This window comes from Podarcis cretensis (genome assembly GCF_951804945.1).
Source record: "Podarcis cretensis genome assembly, chromosome: 2".
NCBI classification, from domain to species: Eukaryota; Metazoa; Chordata; class Lepidosauria; order Squamata; family Lacertidae; genus Podarcis; species Podarcis cretensis.
The window spans coordinates 18617400-18638460 of NC_137171.1; the positions used below are offsets into that span (position 1 = coordinate 18617400).

General features: G+C 46.9%; 1 protein-coding gene across 1 annotated transcript in view; it reads left to right on the plus strand.

The window, feature by feature from the left end:
- The window catches only part of STXBP4 (syntaxin binding protein 4), a 158353-nt gene that overhangs the window by 61894 nt on the left and 75398 nt on the right, over window positions 1–21061 (plus strand). The window contains exons 12-16 of the mRNA XM_079965479.1: window positions 1528–1593; window positions 4220–4396; window positions 10698–10814; window positions 12291–12340; window positions 19798–19931. Coding sequence (XP_079821605.1) covers window positions 1528–1593; window positions 4220–4396; window positions 10698–10814; window positions 12291–12340; window positions 19798–19931 — 544 coding nt within the window. The remainder of the gene's footprint in view (window positions 1–1527; window positions 1594–4219; window positions 4397–10697; window positions 10815–12290; window positions 12341–19797; window positions 19932–21061) is intronic.

Consider the following 21061-nt stretch of genomic DNA (forward strand, 5'->3'; position numbering starts at 1 on the left):
GTCCTTTCCAGTGCTACAGTTCTTTGATTCTATTATTCTAGATCATAGCTGGCCAATGCCTTCATTCTGAAAGGCCACTGTCTTATTATTAGTATTTTATTTATTAGTTTTATATACCACCTTTCATCAAAAGATCTCAGGGCAGTTCACAGAATTAAATACAGGGTAATAACAAGTAAGAGAGCCAGTGTGGTGTAGTGGTTAAGAGCGGTAGACTCGTAATCTGGGGAACCGGGTTCGCGTCTCCGCTCCTCCACATGCAGCTGCTGGGTGCCCTTGGGCTAGTCACGCTTCTCTGAAGTCTCTCAGCCCCACTCACCTCACAGAGTGTTTTGTAGGGACGTGGGTGGCGCTGTGGGTTAAACCACAGAGCCTAGGACTTACTGATCAGAAGGTAGGTGGTTCGAATCCCCGCGACGGGGTGAGCTCCCGTTGCTCGGTCCCAGCTCCTGCCCACCTAGCAGTTTGAAAGCACATCAAAGTGCAAGTAGATAAATAGGTACCACTTCGGCAGGAAGGTAAACGGCGTTTCCGTGCACTGCTCTGGTTCACCAGAAGCGGCTTAGTCATGCTGGCCAGATGACCCGGAAGCTGTACGCCGGCTCCCTCAGCCAATAAAGCGAGATGAGCGCTGCAACCCCAGATTTGGTCATGACTGGACCTAATGGTCAGGGGTCCCTTTACCTTTAATAACAAGTAAATAATCAAAACAGCAAAATGATAACCCCCACTCTGTTATATTGGAAGCAGTGGTAGAGATTGTCTTGCCCTCCCCCCTGGATGTTCTGACTCTGCAATAAAACTGGCAAAAACTCAGTAAGAACTTCAGAGATTTGGCTGAAATATGCTCTGGTAGTATGAGGTCAGCAGTCTGGGACAACAAAGGAGCAAATCTGCTTTCTAAAAGGTCCTCATTGGTCCCCTTAAGAGACAGACCAGTAGAAGTTCTTTATTTCTGATACTTCAAATGAGATAGAAATATAGAGAGAAATGCTGCTTTTCCTTAAAAGTAAAACTCTTGAGCAGTTTTGGGTTAAAACGTAAGAGGGTTAAATAGCTGTTTTGGGGAGGGGTGGCTGCAGAATCTGCCAGTATACGATGTCTTTTTGGGGGAGTGTTCTGTACGTTCTTTGAATCTCAACCAAATCGCACAGTCAGAAATAATGGCAAAAAAAGGTGTTCAGGGTGGCTAAGATAAGGAAATGTTTTAAAGAGAGATTGCCAAGGATCCTACAAGATCACTTACCTATAAACCAATGGAGAGAGAGAAAGGTGCATTCAGTTTATTGAGAAAGAAGAGGCGACACAGAGGATATTCTTGTATAAAATGAGCCTGCACACCATACTGAACTCTGTGAATGAAGTCTATAGGGAAATGCCTGTTCGACTCAAATCGTTGGCTGGCAGCTGCTTATGGAGTTCATTGTAGCAACAAGTGACACTCATGATGACATTCGGATTTCCTTCATTCAAAGAGCCTGGGAATTCTTACTGCTTAACTAACGCTTCTCTCTTTTGCATTGACAGGAAGAGTTGGCCGAGTCCGAACATAGGAGAAAACAGCTGGCCGAAGAGCTGCAAACTGCCAAACAAGTAAGTGAAACCGTCCGCCAAGTCAGAGTTGTTGCGGAATTTTCCTTTTTCTTCCCAGGAGGGCACCAGTGATGTGACAGTGGCAACCGTGATTTAGCACTTTTCATCCTTGCGGTTCTCAGTTCAGTGTTTCCCTAGCTGCTGCATAGAGCTGTGGTTCCTGTAATTTCGTATTTCCTCTCAATGACTTGGCAGGGCCAGTTCATTGACCAGAGCAGGACTTGCCAGTTTCAGTGTGTCAGCAGTCCTTGACGTTTTCACTTCCAGCTTTAACCACAATCTGCCTGACGGGACCATATTTTGATTTCAATTTGCAAGTTTTTCACCATGCATCAGCATCTTTCCACTTGCTTTGCTTTGGGATATCGAAATGCAGGGGAGGGGAGGGTCCCTATACTTTTCAATAGCAGCATGAGACCCTCCCATTCATCCTGCTGTGAGAGGTCTAAGCTTTGTCTTCCTTTTCTGAATCTGGAAAACCCTGTTCTCCCACACCCACCATCCATGTCTTCTTAACTCTGAGCTGTCGTGCTGCTTACCTCCTATTATGCTATGGTATCTTTACTGCCGGGACGCGGGTGGCGCTGTGGGTTAAACCACAGAGCCTAGGGCTTGCTGATCAGAAGGTTGGCGGTTCAAATCCCCGCGACGGGGTGAGCTCCCATTGCTCTGTCCCTGCTCCTGCCAACTTAGCAGTTCGAAAGCATGTCAAAGTGCAAGTAGATAAATAGGTACCGCTCCAATGGGAAGGTAAACGGCGTTTCCATGCTCTGCCTCTGGTTCGCCAGAAGCGGCTTAGTCATGCTGGCCACATGACATGGAAGCTGTACGCCAGCTCCCTCAGCCAATAAAGCGAGATGAGTGCCACAACTCCAGAGTCGGCCACGACTGGACCTAATGGTCAGGGGTCCCTTTAACTTTACCTTTATCTATACTCCCATGCTACAGCAGTAATGCTCTGTTGGTTTATTCTCTTTATGAGATCTTCAAAAAAATATTATTATTTTTTAAATTGCCCTTGAAACAAGATCCTGAAAAATCCTCAGTTGCAAATTCACATGTTGCTGCTGCTCCTGATTATATCTATATAATTTTTAATTAATTTTTCTGTTTTACAATTTAATGTACTCCTTTATACATCCTTAAGATATCAGTGACTTCCCTTCTTCTCTTTCCATGGTTCATTTTACATACCATAAATCCCTGCATATTTTACAAAAACTAAACCATTCAATATTCCATTATTACAACCATCAAAACTTATTTACATTGTTGACGTTATCTTAATGCTGCCAGTGTTTTCAGCTGTGCACAGTTATTTCCCATACATGCAATAAACATTTTCCAATCTTCTTTAAACATATGTGCTTCTTGTTCTCTTATTATGTGTTAAGTCTGCAAGCTGTGCATATTCCATCAGCTTAAGTTGCCATTCCTCTTTGGGTGGGACCTCGCTCATTTTCCATTTTGGGGCTAACGAAACATGGGCCGCAGTAGGGGCATACATAAATAACATTTTTTGAGACCTGGGAATATCCTTCTGAATTATCCCCAACAGAAAGGACTCAGGGTTTTTTGGAAAGGTACTTTAAAACATTTTCTTCTATTCATTATGGATCATTTCCCAATACTCTTTTACCCTTTTACAAGTCCAATTCTGTTTATGAGATCTTAAAAAAAAAAACTCCAACTTTAGGTTTTTCCTTGAAACAAGATCCTGAAAAATCCTCAGTTCCGAATTCGCATGTTGCTGTTGCTCCTGATTTTTAATAAATACCACTAGTGGGGCTTGCTTGTGATATTTTTGGGTCAAGCCTGTAGGTTCTTGCTGAGAATTCCTGGAGTGTTGTGCAGTCATGCCAGGTGTAAACAGGAATGTTTCTGAAACTCTCAGGCAGGCCTTCCCCCCCCCTTTTTTTTCACCAGGCAAGTGGCCGGGGAGCAAGGTTGAAGCCAAAGGGCGTAACAAAAGCATGGCTAGATGTGCCAGCATCTGGCTGATTCATGTTTCTGCCCACGCATGTTTTCAAAGGGTGAGCCCATGGCACGCTTTCCGCCAATGCAGTTTTCAGCATTGCAATATGCCGTGCGTAAGGGACTTGCCAGCTGCTTTTCAAGGCTGATTAGATCATGGGTGGCCAACACTGCTGCACTACAGCTCCCTGTATCCCTGGCCACGCAAACTGGGGCTGATGGGAGCCGGAGGCTAACAACAGGAGATGTTGGCTAAAAAAATCCCAAACCCTTCTATTTATTAAAGAAGAAGAAGAGTTTGGATTTGATATCCCGCTTTATCACTACCCGAAGGAGTCTCAAAGCGGCTAACATTTTCCTTTCCCTTCCTCTCCCACAACAAACACTCTGTGAGCTGAGTGGGGCTGAGAGACTTCAAAGAAGTGTGACTAGCCCAAGGTCACCCAGCAGCTGCATGTGGAGGAGCGGAGACGTGAACCCGGTTCCCCAGATTACGAGTATACCGCTCTTAACCACCACACCACACTGGCTCTCAGTAGAGATTCGTTTTTAATTGCATCTTCAGAAACAGTTTTGCTTCATTGCCCCCACCCCCCACCCCATAAAGTTGGTGTATTTTTTTTTCAAATATTTAGGGGTTTTCCCCCTACAGGAAGCCAAGGCATCGGTAGAGGAGGCGAGAGGCCTGCGTAGTAGAATCCATCTTGCAGAAGCTGCGCAAAAGCAAGCTAGTGGCATGGAATTGGACTACGAGGAAGTAATCCACCTGCTTGAGGTCGAAATTGCTGATCTGAGGGCTCAGCTCGGAGATCATTGTGGTCAAAATAAAGTAAGCACCTCGGGAGCAGCTCGGAGAGTTGCCATGGTTTTTCCTCGCTGTTGTCATGTATCCCGTTTTTCATTTTTCTTCCTTTTGTTCTCCTAAAGTAGGTCACTGTTTGTCTTGTATTATTCAATAGATTGTGTTGTGGAGGCAGCAGAGGGAGGGCGAAACGAAAGCTATGAACTCGCTTTTCTTCGGAGAACTCTTTTTAGTCGGGGAAAACTTGAGCCACAACCTTGCTTGGGTGGTCACTGGCCAGTGTGATGCAGCTCAAGGTTAATTATTGTGGAGCCCACAACTTGCTGGGATTTCACATTTGTTTCCCTATTAACTAATATGTTGCATAAAAGCTTTATAGTTTAAGAGTTAAGTTATTCTATCAGTGTTTAATGGTTTTATAATGATTATTTTTCTATGTTCTTAGCCGTTTTTATCTGTAAGCCACCTTGAGTCTCTGTCAGGGGAAAAGGTGGGGTATAAATAAATACAGAATAATAAATATAGAACAATATTTCAGTTTAAGAGCGTGTTCCAAGACATGGAAAACCAAGGCTGCAATCCCATAGCCACTTAATGGAGTGAGCCTAAACAGTGGTGTAGCATGGGTTGCCAGGGCCGTGCAGAAGGGATGGGGGGGGGGGGAGGGAAACAGACAGAGTACGCATGCATGTTAAATTGCCTAAATTGTCTGTGTCACCCAGGAGATCCTGGCTGCAGAAATAAGAAAAGAATAGCCATTTCATTGTTTGGAGAGGTCACTTTTTGGTTCTCATGGAGAAACTGTTTTCAACAGAGCCCAGCAAGGGAAGCGCAAGTTAATACAAGGCAGCACCACTGAGCCTGAATGAACTCTGTAAGACATATGCAAGAATTGTGCTCTAAAGTTTCTAGGCACCATCAACTACTGTATGGAACCAGCGTTCTTTTCCGCCTTTTCATTTAGGTTAGTGTAGGTGCAGGTTCATAATAATAGATTTGCTGTATCCAGTGGTCTTTCCATATCCTGAAAGACCCGCACATAGCTGGAAGACACATAACTATCAATTCCCATTTATATAACTCTGAAAGATACGGATACCTTGTATGTCCTGTATTTTGAACCCAGTAGCCTTTAGCTGCCAGCTTTCAAAGCGTGAGCAGGTACCACAAATATGCCCGCTTTCCCTTGCAGTAAATCATTCTGAATAAAGAACCAAGGTCACGGGCCCTCTGCTATGGCCAGAACAGACTCCGCTAGGAAATGCCACAATTGAGATGATGCAGAAGTTCTGGCGTGTTCACCCATGTAAATGCCCACTAGATGATGAATCTGTGGCTCTCCTGATGTTCCTGGACCGATGCCCTGACCAGGGTTGCTAGAGCTAATGGGAGTCCAGCAATATCTGGAAGGACACATGTCCTCATGTTGTTGTTGTTGTTTAGTCGTTTAGTCGTGTCTGACTCTTCGTGACCCTATGGACCAGAGCACGCCAGGGACTCCTGTCTTCCACTGCCTCCCGCAGTTTGGTCAGATTCATGCTGGTAGCTTCAAGAACACTGTCCAACCATCTCGTCCTCTGCCATCCCCTTATCCTTGTGCCCTCCATCATTCCCAACATCAGGGTCTTTTCCAGGGAGTCTTCTCTTCTCATCAGGTGGCCAAAGTATTGGAGTCTCAGCTTCAGGATCTGTCCTTCCAGTGAGCACTCAGGGCTGATTTCCTTTAGAATGGATAGGTTTGATCTTCTTGCAGTCCATGGAACTCTCAAGAGTCTCCTCCAGCATCATAATTCAAAAGCATCAATTCTTAGGCGATCAGCCTTCTTTATGGTCCAGCTCTCACTTCCATACAACACTACTGGGAAAACCATAGCTTTAACTATATGGACCTTTGTTGGCAAGGTGATGTCTCTGCTTTTTAAGATGCTGTCTAGGTTTGCCATTGCTTTTCTCCCAAGAAGCAGGCGTCTTTTAATTTAGTGACTGCTGTCACCATCTGCAGTAATCATGGAACCCAAGAAAGTAAAATCTCTCACTGCCTCCATTTCTTCCCCTTCTATTTGCCAGGAGGTGATGGGACCAGTGGCCATGATCTTCAGTTTTTTGATGTTAAGCTTCAGATCATATTTTGCGCTCTCCTCTTTCACCCTCATTAAAAGGTTCTTTAATTCCTATCATTAAGGGTGCCTTATTAACTCCCTCCCCACCCAGAAATCTGCGGGAGCTGTCCACTTCTAAATCAATGCCAGTGGCTTGGAACAGCATCTAGGGACAGGTAATATCTCCACTCTCAGCTGAGGCCCTATCTTTAGAAGTTAGTGAATGTCATGGACCAGTACGAGGAAAAGCAAACTCTGTCCATTACAGTGGCGAGGCAATTCATTTATTTGTAATTCTGAGGAGCCCTGTTTAAATGAACAAAAACAACATTATTATTTATATGCTGCCCATTTGACTGGGTTGCCCCAGCTACTCTAGGCAGCTCCCAATAAAATATTTAAAACATAATAAAACAACCATTAAAAACTTCCCTGAATAGGACTGCCTTCAGATGTCTTCTAAAAGTTGTGTAGTTCTTTATCTCCTTGACATCTGATGGGAAGGTGTTCCACAGGGTGGGTGCCACTACTGAGAAGGCCCCCTGCCTGGTTCCCTGTAGAAGGCCCTTGGAGCTGGAGCTCAGGTTCCAGGCTGGACAATGAAAGTGGAGACTCTCCTTCAGGTATACTGAGCTGAGGCCATTTAGGGCTTTAAAGGTCAACAGCAACACTTTGTATTGTGCTCAGAAACATACTGGGAGCCAGTGTAGGTCTTTCAGGACCTGTGTTACATGGTCCCAGTGGCCACTCCCAGTCACCAGTCTAGCTGCCGCATTCTGGATTAGTTGTCATTTCTGGGTGACCTTCAAAGGTAGCCCCACGTAGAACACATTGCAGTAGTCCAAGCAGGAGATAACTAGAGCATGCACCACTCTGGCGAGACCGTCTGCAGGCAGATAGGGTCTCAGCCTGCGTACCAGATGGAGCTGGTAGACAGCTGCCCTGGACACAGAATTGACCTACATCTCCATGGACAGCTGTGAGTCCAATTTGACTCCCAGGTTGCATACCTGGTCCTTCAGGGTTTTTTAGGACCAGTGTTATATGGTCCCAGTGGCTGCTACTAGTCACCAGCCTAGCTCCCGCATTCTGGATGAGTTGGAAGTTTCCAAGTCACTTTCAAAGGTGGGGCTGAAGGGTGGGAAGAGAGGGAAAGGGCTCCTAGATGCTGTGTTCACACAAACTAGCGCTGCCATATGTGCCCAAGAATCGTCTTACTTTCTCCTGAGAAGGTTTCACAGGGGGTATCTGATTTGTGAACTAGCCTGTCTTGCTGTATAGCGTATGCACCTCTGACACACTGGGTGCAGAAGGCAAGATGGAGGCGATCAATATTAATTCGGAAATATTCACTCCACATCTGCAAAGAGTCTCTGTGGCTAAAATAGCGCAGGTTTGGGGAGAATGAGTCACCTTTAATCACCCCCTGCATTGTGCTGACTTTCTCTGAGGTCACAGTAATTTCCCTGTGTGTGGCTTCATTGATAAAAGATTGGACATAATGCGTGGAATAAAGGTAAAATTTATTATATATCTTTCTGCTTCTGTACAGAAGAGCAGAAAACTGCACCTCCATTATTACATCCATCAAACCATGATTTCTTACATCCCTTTGTTGTGTGCCCTGTGGCTTTTTATTTTTTTTAAGAGGAAAAAGTGGAAATTATATAAAGTGGAAATGCAGCTGCTGTATTGTCATGTAATACATAATTTCAGGGAGAAACGACACACGTTACTGCTGCATGCCACCAAAAGCAGTATCGTGATATCCATTTCTTCACATCCTTAATGTGCCATTATCTGCCTTTTCCTTTTCCCCACCAGCTGCAGCCAAAGGTGTGGAAATTTATAACGTTTGCAATATGGACTACATCAGGGTGACTAACTGGTTCATAGGTCGTTGCACTCCAACTCCCATAATCCCTGGCTATTGACCATGCTGGCCGGGGTTGATGGGAGTTGTAGTTCTGCGATGCCTGCTAGGCTGTGTTTCCCATTCATCCCCCCCCCCCGCCCCCGGAGGATAAACAATGTTTAAAAAGATTATTTTTAAATAAACGTGTATTTGGTTTAATGGGAAGAGAAATACACTTTTTCCTATGTTCACTTACCGTGTTACGGACCTGAACTTGGTTAATTTTTAAGAGACCTATATCTCAGAGGCAGTTTCCTTCGGTTCCTCATGTTTTGCAAGGCAAATAAAAAGTATATAGTGGTACCTTGGTTCACGAACTTAATCCATTCCAGAAGTCCGTTCTTAAACCAAAGTGTTCTTAAACTAAGACGTGCTTTCCCATAGAAGCGGGGAAGATGTTCTGCTTCCAAGGCAAAGTTCACAACACAAAACACCTACTTTGCAGTGTTCTTAATCCAAGTTGTTCATAAACTAGGTAAAGGTAAAGGGACCCCTGACCATTAGGTCCAGTCGCGGAGGACTCTGGGGTTGCGGTGCTCATCTTGCTTTATTGGCCGAGGGAGCCGGCGTACAGCTTCCGGCTCATGTGGCCAGCATGACTAAGCCGCTTCTGGCGAACCAGAGCAGCGCACGGAAACCTTCCTGCCAGAGTGGTACCTATTTATCTACTTGCACTTTGACGTGCTTTCGAACTGCTAGGTGGGCAGGAGCAGGGACCGAGCAATGGGAGCTCACCCCGTCGCAGGGATTTGAACTGCCGACCTTCTGATCGGCAGGCCCTGAGTTCTGTGGTTTAGACCACAGCGCCACCTGCCTCCGGTTCATAAACTAAGCTGTTCTTAAATCAAAGTACCACTGTAACGGACATTATGATTTGGGGTGGGAAAGCAAAGCCTTCTTTTCCCTGTGGTCCCCAGGGACAATGAGCAAGTTTAGGCACATACCCATGACAATAGCCTCCCCGGTTACATTCCACTTTCCTCTTTCTGCATCTTATAAACGCAATGAACTGCATCCAGGGGCCAGCCATGGACATTTTGCTGCTTGAAGGATTAGGTGGGACCGCCACCAGTACAATAGTAAGGGGAAAGCAGCCACTATTACACCCGACACCAGCAGGCTAGCTTAAGGTGCACGCACACAGCTGTGTCCTCCCAGCACCTCTCCAACAACACCTCTCCTTCTCCCAGCATCCTCCACCTGAGGCAAGCAGCTCAGTCTGCCTCATGGTAGGGCTGGCATGCCTGTCAATGAGTAGCTGTACACATGCTGTAAAGGATTCCCCCAATTCTTTTGTGGGCAAACCACAGGCAGGGATCTCCAAACTCAGCCCTCCAGATGCTTTGGGACTACAACTCCCATCATCCCTAACTAACAGGACCAGCGGTCAGGGATGATGGGAATTGTAGTCCCAAAGCAGCTGGAGGGCCAAGTTAGGGGTTGCCCGACAGAGAATATGACTTCTGGCATCCCCGTCCTATGCAGACCCTTTTTCCTCTCCCTTCCGCCTGTCTTCGGCATTTTGTTAGTTGTGAGATAATAATTGGGTCTCATTAAGGGCACGTGATTTACGCTCTTTTTTCCACTTCAGATTTTTATTTATTTATTTATTGTGTATAATTTTCATTAGATTTTCTGTTTTACAATTCAAAATATTGATTTAAACAACCTTAAAATATCCATGGCTTCCCTTCTTCTCTTTCCATGGTCCATTTTTCAAATCATAAATCCCTGCCTATTTTACATAAACTAAACCATTTGGTATTCCATTATTTCATCCACCAAAACTTGTTCACACTGTTGAATTTAGCTTAATGCTGCCAGGGTTTTCATGTGTACACAATCCCCCCCCCCCCAATATAATCAATAAGCATTTTCCAATCTTCTTTAAACATATGTTCTTCTTGTTCTCTTATTCTATAGGCTAGGTCTGCAACCCAAACCATTCAGCATTCCTTTATTACATTGTGATTTACTCTTTTGATGTTCTCTTCCAGTGGCCTGAAGGACTTCAAGCCCATTTGTCCCCTCACAAACCTAAAAACACATGCGCCCTTTGTACTGTACCTGCGATTTGGACCAGATCTTGATACAAGGAGTCTCCCATCTACTCATTCTTGTAGAGTAGACTTTGCCAAACTGGTTCTCTCCAGATGTTTAGAACTATAACATGCTTCGAACTATGCTAGCTGGGAATTATAGTCCAAAACATCTCTTGGGCACCGACTTAGTGTAAAGTTTTCCTGGCCTTTCATCGACACCTCGCTTCCTGTGCGTCTGGTTTGGTGGCCTACCTGAATTTCTTGTTCCTCAGGACAGCATCCAAGATTTAAGGAAGAGGATTACAGTGCTCGATTGCCAGCTGAGAAAATCCGAAACTGCCAAGAAGATGTTTGAGGTGGCAACTGAAAAGCTGCTGCAGTTTGTTGAGGTAAAGGCGCTTTTGGCAACTTCCTTCTCCTGAAAGGAGCAAGGCGTGCTGATTTATATTCATTTTTTGTTGGGTGTGCGGTTTTGTGTTTTTTTTCGTACCTCAGATCTGACAGTTGTAGCCAAACACAATAAAAGTCAAGAACGAATTCATCATCTGTGGTTTGCAAAGTCCAGATTTAAAACAAACTGCTGCAGCAGGGCCTCTTTAGAAGTAGTAAATCTGTAGCCAGAAATTTTGTGGTGAGCAAAGGAGGGCTTTTTTGAAGGACAGCCAGAACATAAACATAGGTAGTGTGGTGTGTTTAAAAGTTACTTAATTACATTAAAGATTTCAAAGCAAAATCTACTAGTAGATCTCTGGGTCACTTTCAGTAGCTCCATCTCCCAGCTATTTAACAAAAGGAACCAAATGACTTTTCCCAGCCGAATTTGGCTGTTGAAACAAATAAATACAATGAGTGGACTCTTGTGTGAGATGACGCTCAGTCCAGCTCTGATACTGAAAGCCAGCTGAAGGATGTGCACCGAGGAGCAAAATTATTGAATTATATGTCATTTGCACCTGACTCTGACATGAAGCCCTTGGGTTTCTAGCAACAAAGAAAAGAAAAGTACCGTATTTTTCGCTCTATAGGACACACTTTTCCCCCTCCAAAATTAAGGGAAAATGTGTGTGCGTCCTATGGAGCAAATGCTGGATCCTTGGCTTCAGTGATAGCAATGCAAAGCCTCTGAAGCACAGAGGGAGCGCTCCCTCCATGCTCCGGAGGCTATGCGTTGCTTTCACTGAAGCCTGGAGAGCGAGAGGGGTCAGTGCGCACCGACCCCTCTCGCTCTCCAGGCTTCAGGGATAGCCACCTGAAGCCTTTGGAGCGCAGTGGGAACTCGCGCTGTGCTCTGAAGGCTTCAGGTTCCTTTTGCTGAAGCCAGGAGAGCAAGACTCTCCTGGCTTCAGCAGAGAGGGAGAGCTGTGCAGCACCCCTTCAGCGAAGTGGGAGGAGAAATGGAAGGGGCTCCGTTTCTCCTGCCGCTTCGCTGAAGCGGCGCTGAGCAGAGAGGGGGAGAATTTTTTTTCTTGTTCTCCCCCTCTAAAACAAGGTGCGTCCTATAGAGCGAAAAATACGGTAGATCCAACAAGCCAGAAATCTGCTCGCCACTGGTTTAGATTCAAGCCACAAGTATAATGTGATGTGGGCAGAGAATGTCAGCTAGAAGCTGAATGCCGCCTAGCTTGTGTTGATGCAGCAACAACTCTTCCAGGCCCTTGTAGGATCAGGCTAGCAACCATTAGGATGAACAACAACTTTGCTACCAATTCAAGTCAGATGTGAATTTCAGCCAATAGGGCAAAGGTCATCTTAAGTGCAAAGTACACAAGTCTCAATGTTTCACGTTTAGCAACCTATTAAGCAGAGAAAAAGATGATGCTGTAGCAAACTTTCTGAAACCGTATTTCTTGACTATCTGCCAACAGGTTTTGCCGGAAGTGCTGTTGGATACCTCTACTTCATTGACCAATTTAAGGTGAGAAAACCTAAGACTGGTATGTGCCACTGCAGCTTGTTTAGTGAAATTATCCTAAGTACGCAATAAATATTTATAAATAAATATAAATACATACTGAAACACTTCCTGAATCTTACAATTACTATTTCTGCTAGTCACCTCTTGTAGCGCTTTCAGTTTGCAGGACTTTTATCATCTTTATTGTCAAAACAAAAAAAATTCCTTCCAGTAGCACCTTAAAGACCAACTAAGTTAGTTCTTGGTATGAGCTCATACCAAGCTCATACCAAGAACTAACTTAGTTGGTCTTTAAGGTGCTACTGGAAGGAATTTTTTTTGTTTTGACTATGGCAGACCAACACGGCTACCTATCTGCATCTTTATTGTGTTAATACTAAGAATGTCCTGTGTGGCAGGACAATTAGTCGTGCTTTTTTTTAAAACCAAGAGTAAAATGAGGCTGGGAAACAGTGACTTGCCCACAGCCGCACAACTGAGGCTGTAGTAGAGGGGGTGCTTGACCCCAGTTCTCAGTTTTGAGTCCAGCTAACACAGGCGTCCCCAACCTTCGGGCCTCTAGATGTTTTAGACTACAATTCCCATCATCCCTGACCTCTGGTCCTGTTAGCTAGGGATCATGGGAGTTGTAGTCCCAAAACATCTGGAGGGCCGCAGGTTGGGGTGCCTGAGCTAACACTTGTTCCTTTTCAGGAACGTTGGAATTACAAATAAAGCCACCAGTTTGGGGTTTAAAAACCCCATTATTGACCACTCACCACGTATTAATAGAAACCTAAGAGTTGGAGGAATGCTTGCAGGCAATCTAGTCCAGTTCTTTGTTCCATTCCAGGCAGTGCTCCAGCCAGTGGACAAATGGAGTGGGGAGCTGCTAAGCATAGATGACAGGAACCGCAAGTCAATAGCCCCAGTTTTGTAGCCAGTAAGTCAAGCCTAGACCAGTATAAAGTAAGCAGCACATAAGCGGCACACAAAATGCTACCAAACCATTCTACGTTCTAAATCTTATATTAATGATCCAAAAATTGAGAGAGCTATGTACAAGATCTACTACAGAAGCCACAAACAGAAAACTCATTCAAATTGTGTCCAAAAGGAAGATTCAGTCTTTAAAGTTCCTTTAGCCAGGCTCCTGTAGATATCAACAAAGGTAAGTTTGATCAAACGAAGTGTTGGCGATGTTTTGCTGAAGGGTTAGATATCAACGAGGATAAGTTTGATCAAACGAAGTGTCGGTGATGTTACGCACAAGGGTTAGACAGGGTGCTGGCGTTTGTCACCTGTTTTGCCCATGAAGAGTCTCGGGCTTCTTCAGTAAAATCTCTCTCACGGTTTTGATATATTTATAAACATTCAACTTCATATGCGAAGTTCTTTCTTGACTTAAGCATTTATTCATTTACTAGATCTTGTACATAGCTCTCTCAATTTTTGGATTATTAATATAAGATTTAGAACGTAGAATGGTTTGGTAGTGTTTCGTGTGCCGCTTATGTGCTGTTTAGTTTATACTGGTCTACTACGAGAATTGGCAGCATAGGTTCATTTCTTCAGTAAGTCAAGCCTAGCAGAATTGAGACCATATCAAAGGAAAGTGAGGCAAAGCAGAAGTCCATGCCCAAAAGATCAGCAGGGCAGGTAGCACCCTGGAGAGCTCCCAATGTTGCTTTGGCTAGTTGCTTGACTGTCGCTCAGAAAACCAATCAAACCAGCCTGAGGCTTAAGCAGGACAGCAGCTTCCTCTTAGCAGCTAGGCCCACTCTTGTTGAGTGGATCCTCTACTCTTAAAGGAGCCCTGCCAGTTTTAGGAGCGGTGGTATGGTGGCAGCCAGATTTTGCTATGAGCTCTGAGCTGGAGTCCGAAGGAAGGCAATATGACCTGTTCAGGCTGGAGGGGTGCTGGCATCATGGGTTCTTCCCATGTTGAGACTTCAAGGAAATGAGGGATGTCCAAAGATGGTTGTGAGGGCAAGTCTTCCAGGGAAGTTGAAGGACATCCTGCACCACTAGGGTCTCTCACAACTTCCCAACTCATGTGCGTCTTTGTAAAGTCAGATTGCAGGATGCCCCCACCTCCCCTCCTTTCTCACGCTTTAAATTGATGCAAGCCGCTTTTGGAGCAGACATCTGAATCGCGGAATAACATAAATGAATAAATTTGCAATGAATGGACCTATGGCCCTTGGGATGCAAAGCATGTTCATGCCACCGGGCTGTGGCCCTTTTTCTCCCCCTCTCCCCCCCCCCCAAAAAAAACCACACCAACCAGAAGTAATAATAATAATAATAATAATTTATTATTTATACCCCGCCCATCTGGCTGAGTTTCCCCAGCCACTCTGGGCGGCTCCCAATCAGTGTTAAAAACAATACAGCATTACATATTAAAAACTTCCCTGAACAGGGCTGCCTTAAGATGTCTTCTGAATGTCAGGTAATTCTTTATCTCTTTGACATCTGATGGGAGGGCGTTCCACAGGTCGGGCGCCACTACCGAGAAGGCCCTCTGCCTGGTTCCCTGTAGCCTCACTTCTCGCAATGAGGGAACCGCCAGAAGGCCCTCGGCGCTGGATCTCAGTGTCCGGGCTGAACGATGGGGGTGGAGATGCTCCTTCAGGTATACAGGACCGAGGCCGTTTAGGGCTTTAAAGGTCAGCACCAACACTTTGAATCGTGCTCGGAAACGTACTGGGAGCCAGTGCAGATCTCTCAGAACCGGTGTTATGTGGTCCCGGCGGCCACTCCCAGTCACCAGTCTAGCTGCCGCATTCTGGATTAATTGCAGTTTCCGGGTCACCTTCAAAGGTAGCCCCACGTAGAGCGCGTTGCAGTAGTCCAAGCGTGAGATAACCAGAGCATGCACCACTCTGGCGAGACAGTCCGCGGGAAGGTAGGGTCTTAGCCTGCGTACCAGGTGGAGCTGGTAGACAGCTGCCCTGGACACAGAGTTAACCTGCGCCTCCATGGACAGCTGTGAGTCCAAAATGACTCCCAGGCTGCGCACCTGGTCCTTCAGGGGCACAGTTACCCCATTCAGGACCAGGGAATCCTCCACACCTGCCCGCCTCCTGTCCCCCAAAAACAGTACTTCTGTCTTGTCAGGATTCAACCTCAATCTGTTAGCCGCCATCCAACCTCCAACCGCCTCCAGGCACTCACACAGGACCTTCACCGCCTTCACTGGTTCTGATTTAAAAGAGAGGTAGAGCTGGGTGTCATCTGCATACTGATGAACACCCAGTCCAAACCCCCAGATGATCTCTCCCAGCGGCTTCATATAGATGTTAAAAAGCATGGGGGAGAGGACGGAACCCTGAGGTACCCCACAAGTGAGGGCCCAAGGGTCTGAACACTCATCCCCCACCACCACTTTCTGAACACGGCCCAGGAGGAAGGAGCGGAACCACTGTATAACAGTGCCCCCAGCTCCCAGCCCCTCTAGACGGTCCAGAAGGATGTTATGGTCGATGGTGTCAAAGGCCGCTGAGAGATCCAGCAGAACTAGGAAACAGCTCTCACCTTTGTCCCTAGCCCGCCGGAGATCATCAACCAGCGCGACCAAGGCAGTTTCAGTCCCATGGTGAGGCCTGAATCCCGATTGGAAGGGATCCAAATGGTCCGTTTCCTCCAGGCGTGCTTGGAGTTGTTCAGCAACCACCCGCTCAATCACCTTGCCCAAGAATGGAAGATTTGAGACTGGGCGATAGTTGGCCAAATTGGCCGGGTCTAAAGATGTTTTTTTAAGAAGCGGTTTAATGACCGCCTCTTTCAGCGGGTCTGGGAAGGCTCCCTCACAGAGGGAAGCATTCACCACCCCGCAAAGCCCATCGCCCAGCCCTTCCCGGCTCGCTTTTATCAGCCAGGATGGGCAAGGATCAAGAAGACAGGTGGTCGGTTTCACTCGTCCAAGCAGCCTGTCCACATCCTCGGAGGTAACAGATTGGAATTGATCCCATATAACAGGACCAGACAGAACTCTAGCACTCTCCCGCCCTGGCCCTGCTCCCACTGTGGAGTCTACTTCCTTCTGAATCTGAGCGATTTTATCTGCAAAAAACTTTGCAAAAGCATTGCAGGAGATCTTGGGGTCCCTACCAGGCCCCGGTGGTACAGGTGGTTCCGATAAACTGCGAACCACCTGAAAAAGTCTCCTGCTGCTGTTTTCTGCAGATGCAATGGAGGCGGTGAAGAAGGCCCTCTTCGCCGTCGCCATTGCCACTTGGTAGGCTCGACGTTGAGCTCTAACCCGTGTCCGGTCTGATTCAGAATGAGTTTTCCGCCACCGGCGCTCTAGCCGTCTCAACGATTGTTTCATCACCCTCAGCTCCGGGGAGAACCACGGGGCTGTCCGGGCTCCATGCAATCGGAGAGGGCGCTTCGGAGCCAGATAGTCAATAGCCCTGGTTAACTCCGCATTCCAGCGTGCCACCAGGGAATCAGCTGAAAGGCCATCAACTTGGGATAAAGCATCCCCTACCACTCTCTGGAAGCCAATTGGATCCATTAAGTGGCGGGGGCGGACCATCCGAATCGGTCCCACCTCCCTGCGGAGGGGAAGGGTTGCGGAGAAGTCCAGTTGCACCAGGAAGTGATCTGACCATGGCACTTCTTTTGTTTCGCTTTTAGTTAATGTCAGATCACCAACATCCGTAGAGGTAAACACCAAGTCTAAGGCATGTCCGTGGCTATGAGTTGGGCCAGACTTATTCAGGGACAGCCCCATGGAGGCCATGCTTTCCACGAAGTCCCGAGCTGCCCCTTGTAAGGTCGTGTCGGCATGGATGTTAAAATCCCCCAGGACAACCAAGCTAGGTGTCTCCAGGAGCATATCCGCCACGACCTGAAGCAGCTCGGGCAGGGAATCCTTGGTGCAGCGGGGAGGTCGGTACACCAGTAGGAATCCTGTACTGCCCCTATTGCCCAACTTCCAGAACATGCACTCAGAAAACTGGGTCTTCCCAATAGGACGCCTGGTGCAGACTAATGACTTCCTAAAAATCACTGCAACCCCCCCTCCCCGCCCACATGACCTGGGTTGCTGTGCGTAAGAGAAACCTGGTGGGCAAGCAGCGGCAAGGACAGGCCCATCTGCCTCATCCAACCAGGTCTCTGTCACACATGCCAGGTCAAATCCTCCATCCACAATCAGGTCGTGGATGGCAGTGGTTTTATTCATCATTGACCTGGCATTGCACAGCAACACTTTCAGGTCATGTGGGTTTCCCTTGCTGATTACTGTATCCTTCCGGTCAGGACCAGACCTGGAGGCAGGGATAGTCCTCAAACAACGACTAAACCTGCCTCCTCGGTAATGACATGGTCTGGTCTTAGCATAACTCCTCCTCCTGCCCGTGATCACTGAGATCGGGTGTCCCAATGCATCTCCCCCTGTGGAACCTGCCCCACCCAATCTATTGGCTGAGGCCCACTCCCAGGCAGCCATGACCCTCCCCCTTAAAAGGCAAAATACAAACTATATAATAATTTAACAGAATAATAATAATAAAACAAAACAGAACAAAACAAAACAAAGCAAAACAAGGAACAATAGTGCTGACTCAGTGCTTATCCCACCCCAAGCAAAAATAAAATAATGAAATAATATAATATTATAAAAAACAACAACCACCATTTAAAGTGCTGCAAATTAAAAGCGATTAAAACATTTAAAACCATTTTGTCCATTGCTGCCGGTAGCTGCTCAGGCCTCTAAACTGTAGTGGTAGTGCAGCAGCAGCAGCCGTGTCCCGGAGGCCTCTCTCAGGCTCTTATGCTGTGGGTGTGAGTGCAGGCCCCGCCCCCTAGGCCGGATGGAGTTGGCAGGAGAGGGAGCGGTCCTCCCAACACTCACGCAAGCAGCAGCAGTCGTGTCCCGGAGGCCTCTCTCAGGCTCTTATGCTGTGGGTGTGAGTGCAGGCCCCGCCCCCTAGGCCGGATGGAGTTGGCAGGAGAGGGAGCGGTCCTCCCAACACTCACGCAAGCAGCAGCAGCAGCAGCAGTCGTGTCCCGGAAGCCTCTCTCAGGCCTCTTATGCTGTGGGTGCGAGTGCAGGCCCCGCCCCCTAAGCCGGATGGAGTTGGCAGGAGAGGGAGCGGTCCTCCCAACACTCACGCAAGCAGCAGCAGCAGCAGCCGTGTCCCGGAGGCCTCTCTCAGGCCTCTTATGCTGTGGGTGCGAGTGCAGGCCCCGCCCCCTAGGCCGGATGGAGTTGGCAGGAGAGGGAGCGGTCCTCCCAACACTCACGCAAGCAGCAGCAGTCGTGTCCCGGAGGCCTCTCTCAGGCCTCTTATGCTGTGGGTGCGAGTGCAGGCCCCGCCCCCTAGGCCGGATGGAGTTGGCAGGAGAGGGAGCGGTCCTCCCAACACTCACGCAAGCAGCAGCAGCAGCAGCAGTCGTGTCCCGGAAGCCTCTCTCAGGCCTCTTATGCTGTGGGTGCGAGTGCAGGCCCCGCCCCCTAGGCCGGATGGAGTTGGCAGGAGAGGGAGCGGTCCTCCCAACACTCACGCAAGCAGCAGCAGCAGCAGTCGTTCTAAATAGCCAGGGTTCATTGGATTTAGCTGCCCTCCCTGTTTGTGTTCAGGACATACCCAAAAGAATGGCCGCCAAATACCAAATGGCCATAGAAACTCATTACAACTCCAAATGCCAGTTGGAAGGGATTCAGCCAAGAGTGAGTGCTTCTAGGGGCCCATTCCAAAGGACCAGAATGTATTTGTGTAGTCCGATGGAAGGAATCAATGTCTCTTTGCTTTCTTTATTATTGCTATTGTTATTATATCCCAATGATCTGCCTGGGTTCCATCACATTCTGTGTGGCTTCCATCACATATAGAAACATAATGAAATATCAAACATTAAAAACTTCCCAATACAGGGCTGCCTTCAGATATCTTCTAAAAGTTGTGTCATTCTTTATCTCCTTGACGACTGATGGGAGGGCGTTCCACAGGGAGGGCACCACTACCGAGAAGGCCCTATGCCTGTAACTTCACTTCTCGCAGTGAGGGAACCGCCAGAAGGCCCTTGGAGGTGGACCTCAGTGTCTGGGCTGAACCACTGGGCTGGAGACTCTCCTTCAGGTATTCTAGGCCAACACTTTGAATTGTGCTCAGAAGCATACTGGGAGCGTACTTCCATATAATTGCTGCCATTCACTGACAGATGGAAAATAGTAAAGCACTGTGCTTGATGACAGTGATGCAGTGATGTAAAGCCTGCCCTTCAGTACTCATACTGGGTGGTTTGGCCTTCACACACACACACACACCATTAGCAGTTTCCTAGTTAAAAATAAAAAGCTATGTTGAAGGCTCAGAACAGTGCGTTCTTCTAACTCACTCTCTTGACTTCCGTTGCAGCATAGTTATAGCTGAAAATGATCATGCATTCAATGCCATGTGCAAGAATGCTGCAGTGTTGCAACTATAACGTGGCCATTTTGTGTGTGTCTCCTTCAGTGACAGCAAAGCCACATTCTCCTCTAAAACACTCATCGCACGCCTGGGACGGAATGGACGCACTCTGCCAGCATCTCTTGCAGCAGAAGCTAAGGAACTTACTAAATCTGTCCGTGCCATTCTAGAAGCAGAGTGTGAGTCTTAAATGTTTTCCCCCCATTTCTCTCTCTCTCTCTCTCTCTCTCTCTCTCTCTCTCGAAAAATGTTTAGCTAATTGTGGGTTGTGCCATGCATCCAGTGTGCGGTTTGTCAAAAGGAAAAGAAAATAGCAATCAGTGAGATGTTCAAAGGGTGAAAATAAATATAGCAATTCAGGTAATTCTAGTATTTGTGCTTCGGAATTAAGAATTCGGTTATTGAAATAGAAAACTGCTGATATGGAATGCAAACACCCCTGTTCCGTAATTGTGCCTATTCTAGGGAGCAGTATTGTTCAACGCGGGCAAAGCAAGTGAAAGGCAAAAGGTTGAGAAGAGCAACTTGTGATGAAAATGTTGAGATTATATAGTGCTTTCTGAACTGGTCAGATGATGGTGGCTTCAGAATTAGCAGTGACTAAAGCTGCATGGGACATCTCTGCAGCTGTCCTTGTCCTTGAAGTGTGGATGGTATGGTTATAAGACTATTGTCAAACTTCCTGAGCAGTCGTCTTCTGTTTCCTTGAAGCAGAGGTGTGATCTTGAGCGAACGTGAGGCAAAGGAAAAATGTTTCTGAGATACTCAGTGCAGTCTGAAATTGGTCACCTGGAGTGAGCCTGAATTGACCCCAGGTGACCAGGTGTCCTTTTCTTTGCAGCTCACCTCCAGCATTGGTCTTTTAACACCAAAATATATCCTTTATACATGTCCAGTCCAATAGCAAACGAATTTTCGGTGCCTATTAGTGAACGTTGACTTGTGGGCTGCTTTGACTTCCTGAGTCTTTTCTCCCATGAATAAATCGCCAGTCGGTGCTTTGTTATCTGCCAAAGTTTTATTTTGGTGGGCTTCTTTTCCTGTTCTGACACACCTTGAAGGGACAGTCAGTGAATGAAAACAACGAAGAGACTTAAGGCTGTGTGATATTTTCAAAGCAATCAAACCAACAATGCATGCTTGATTGCTAGATAGGCACATGATAGGAGCTGAAGCTCACAGAGTTTTCCTGTAAGTTTTGCTAGAGAGGACTCCGAGAGCCACACCCACTGTCTGTAGCCATTCATCATCTCGCCTGGCTGAGCACTTCCTCTTTGCTCTTTCACCTCATTCCAGCAATGTAGAACAA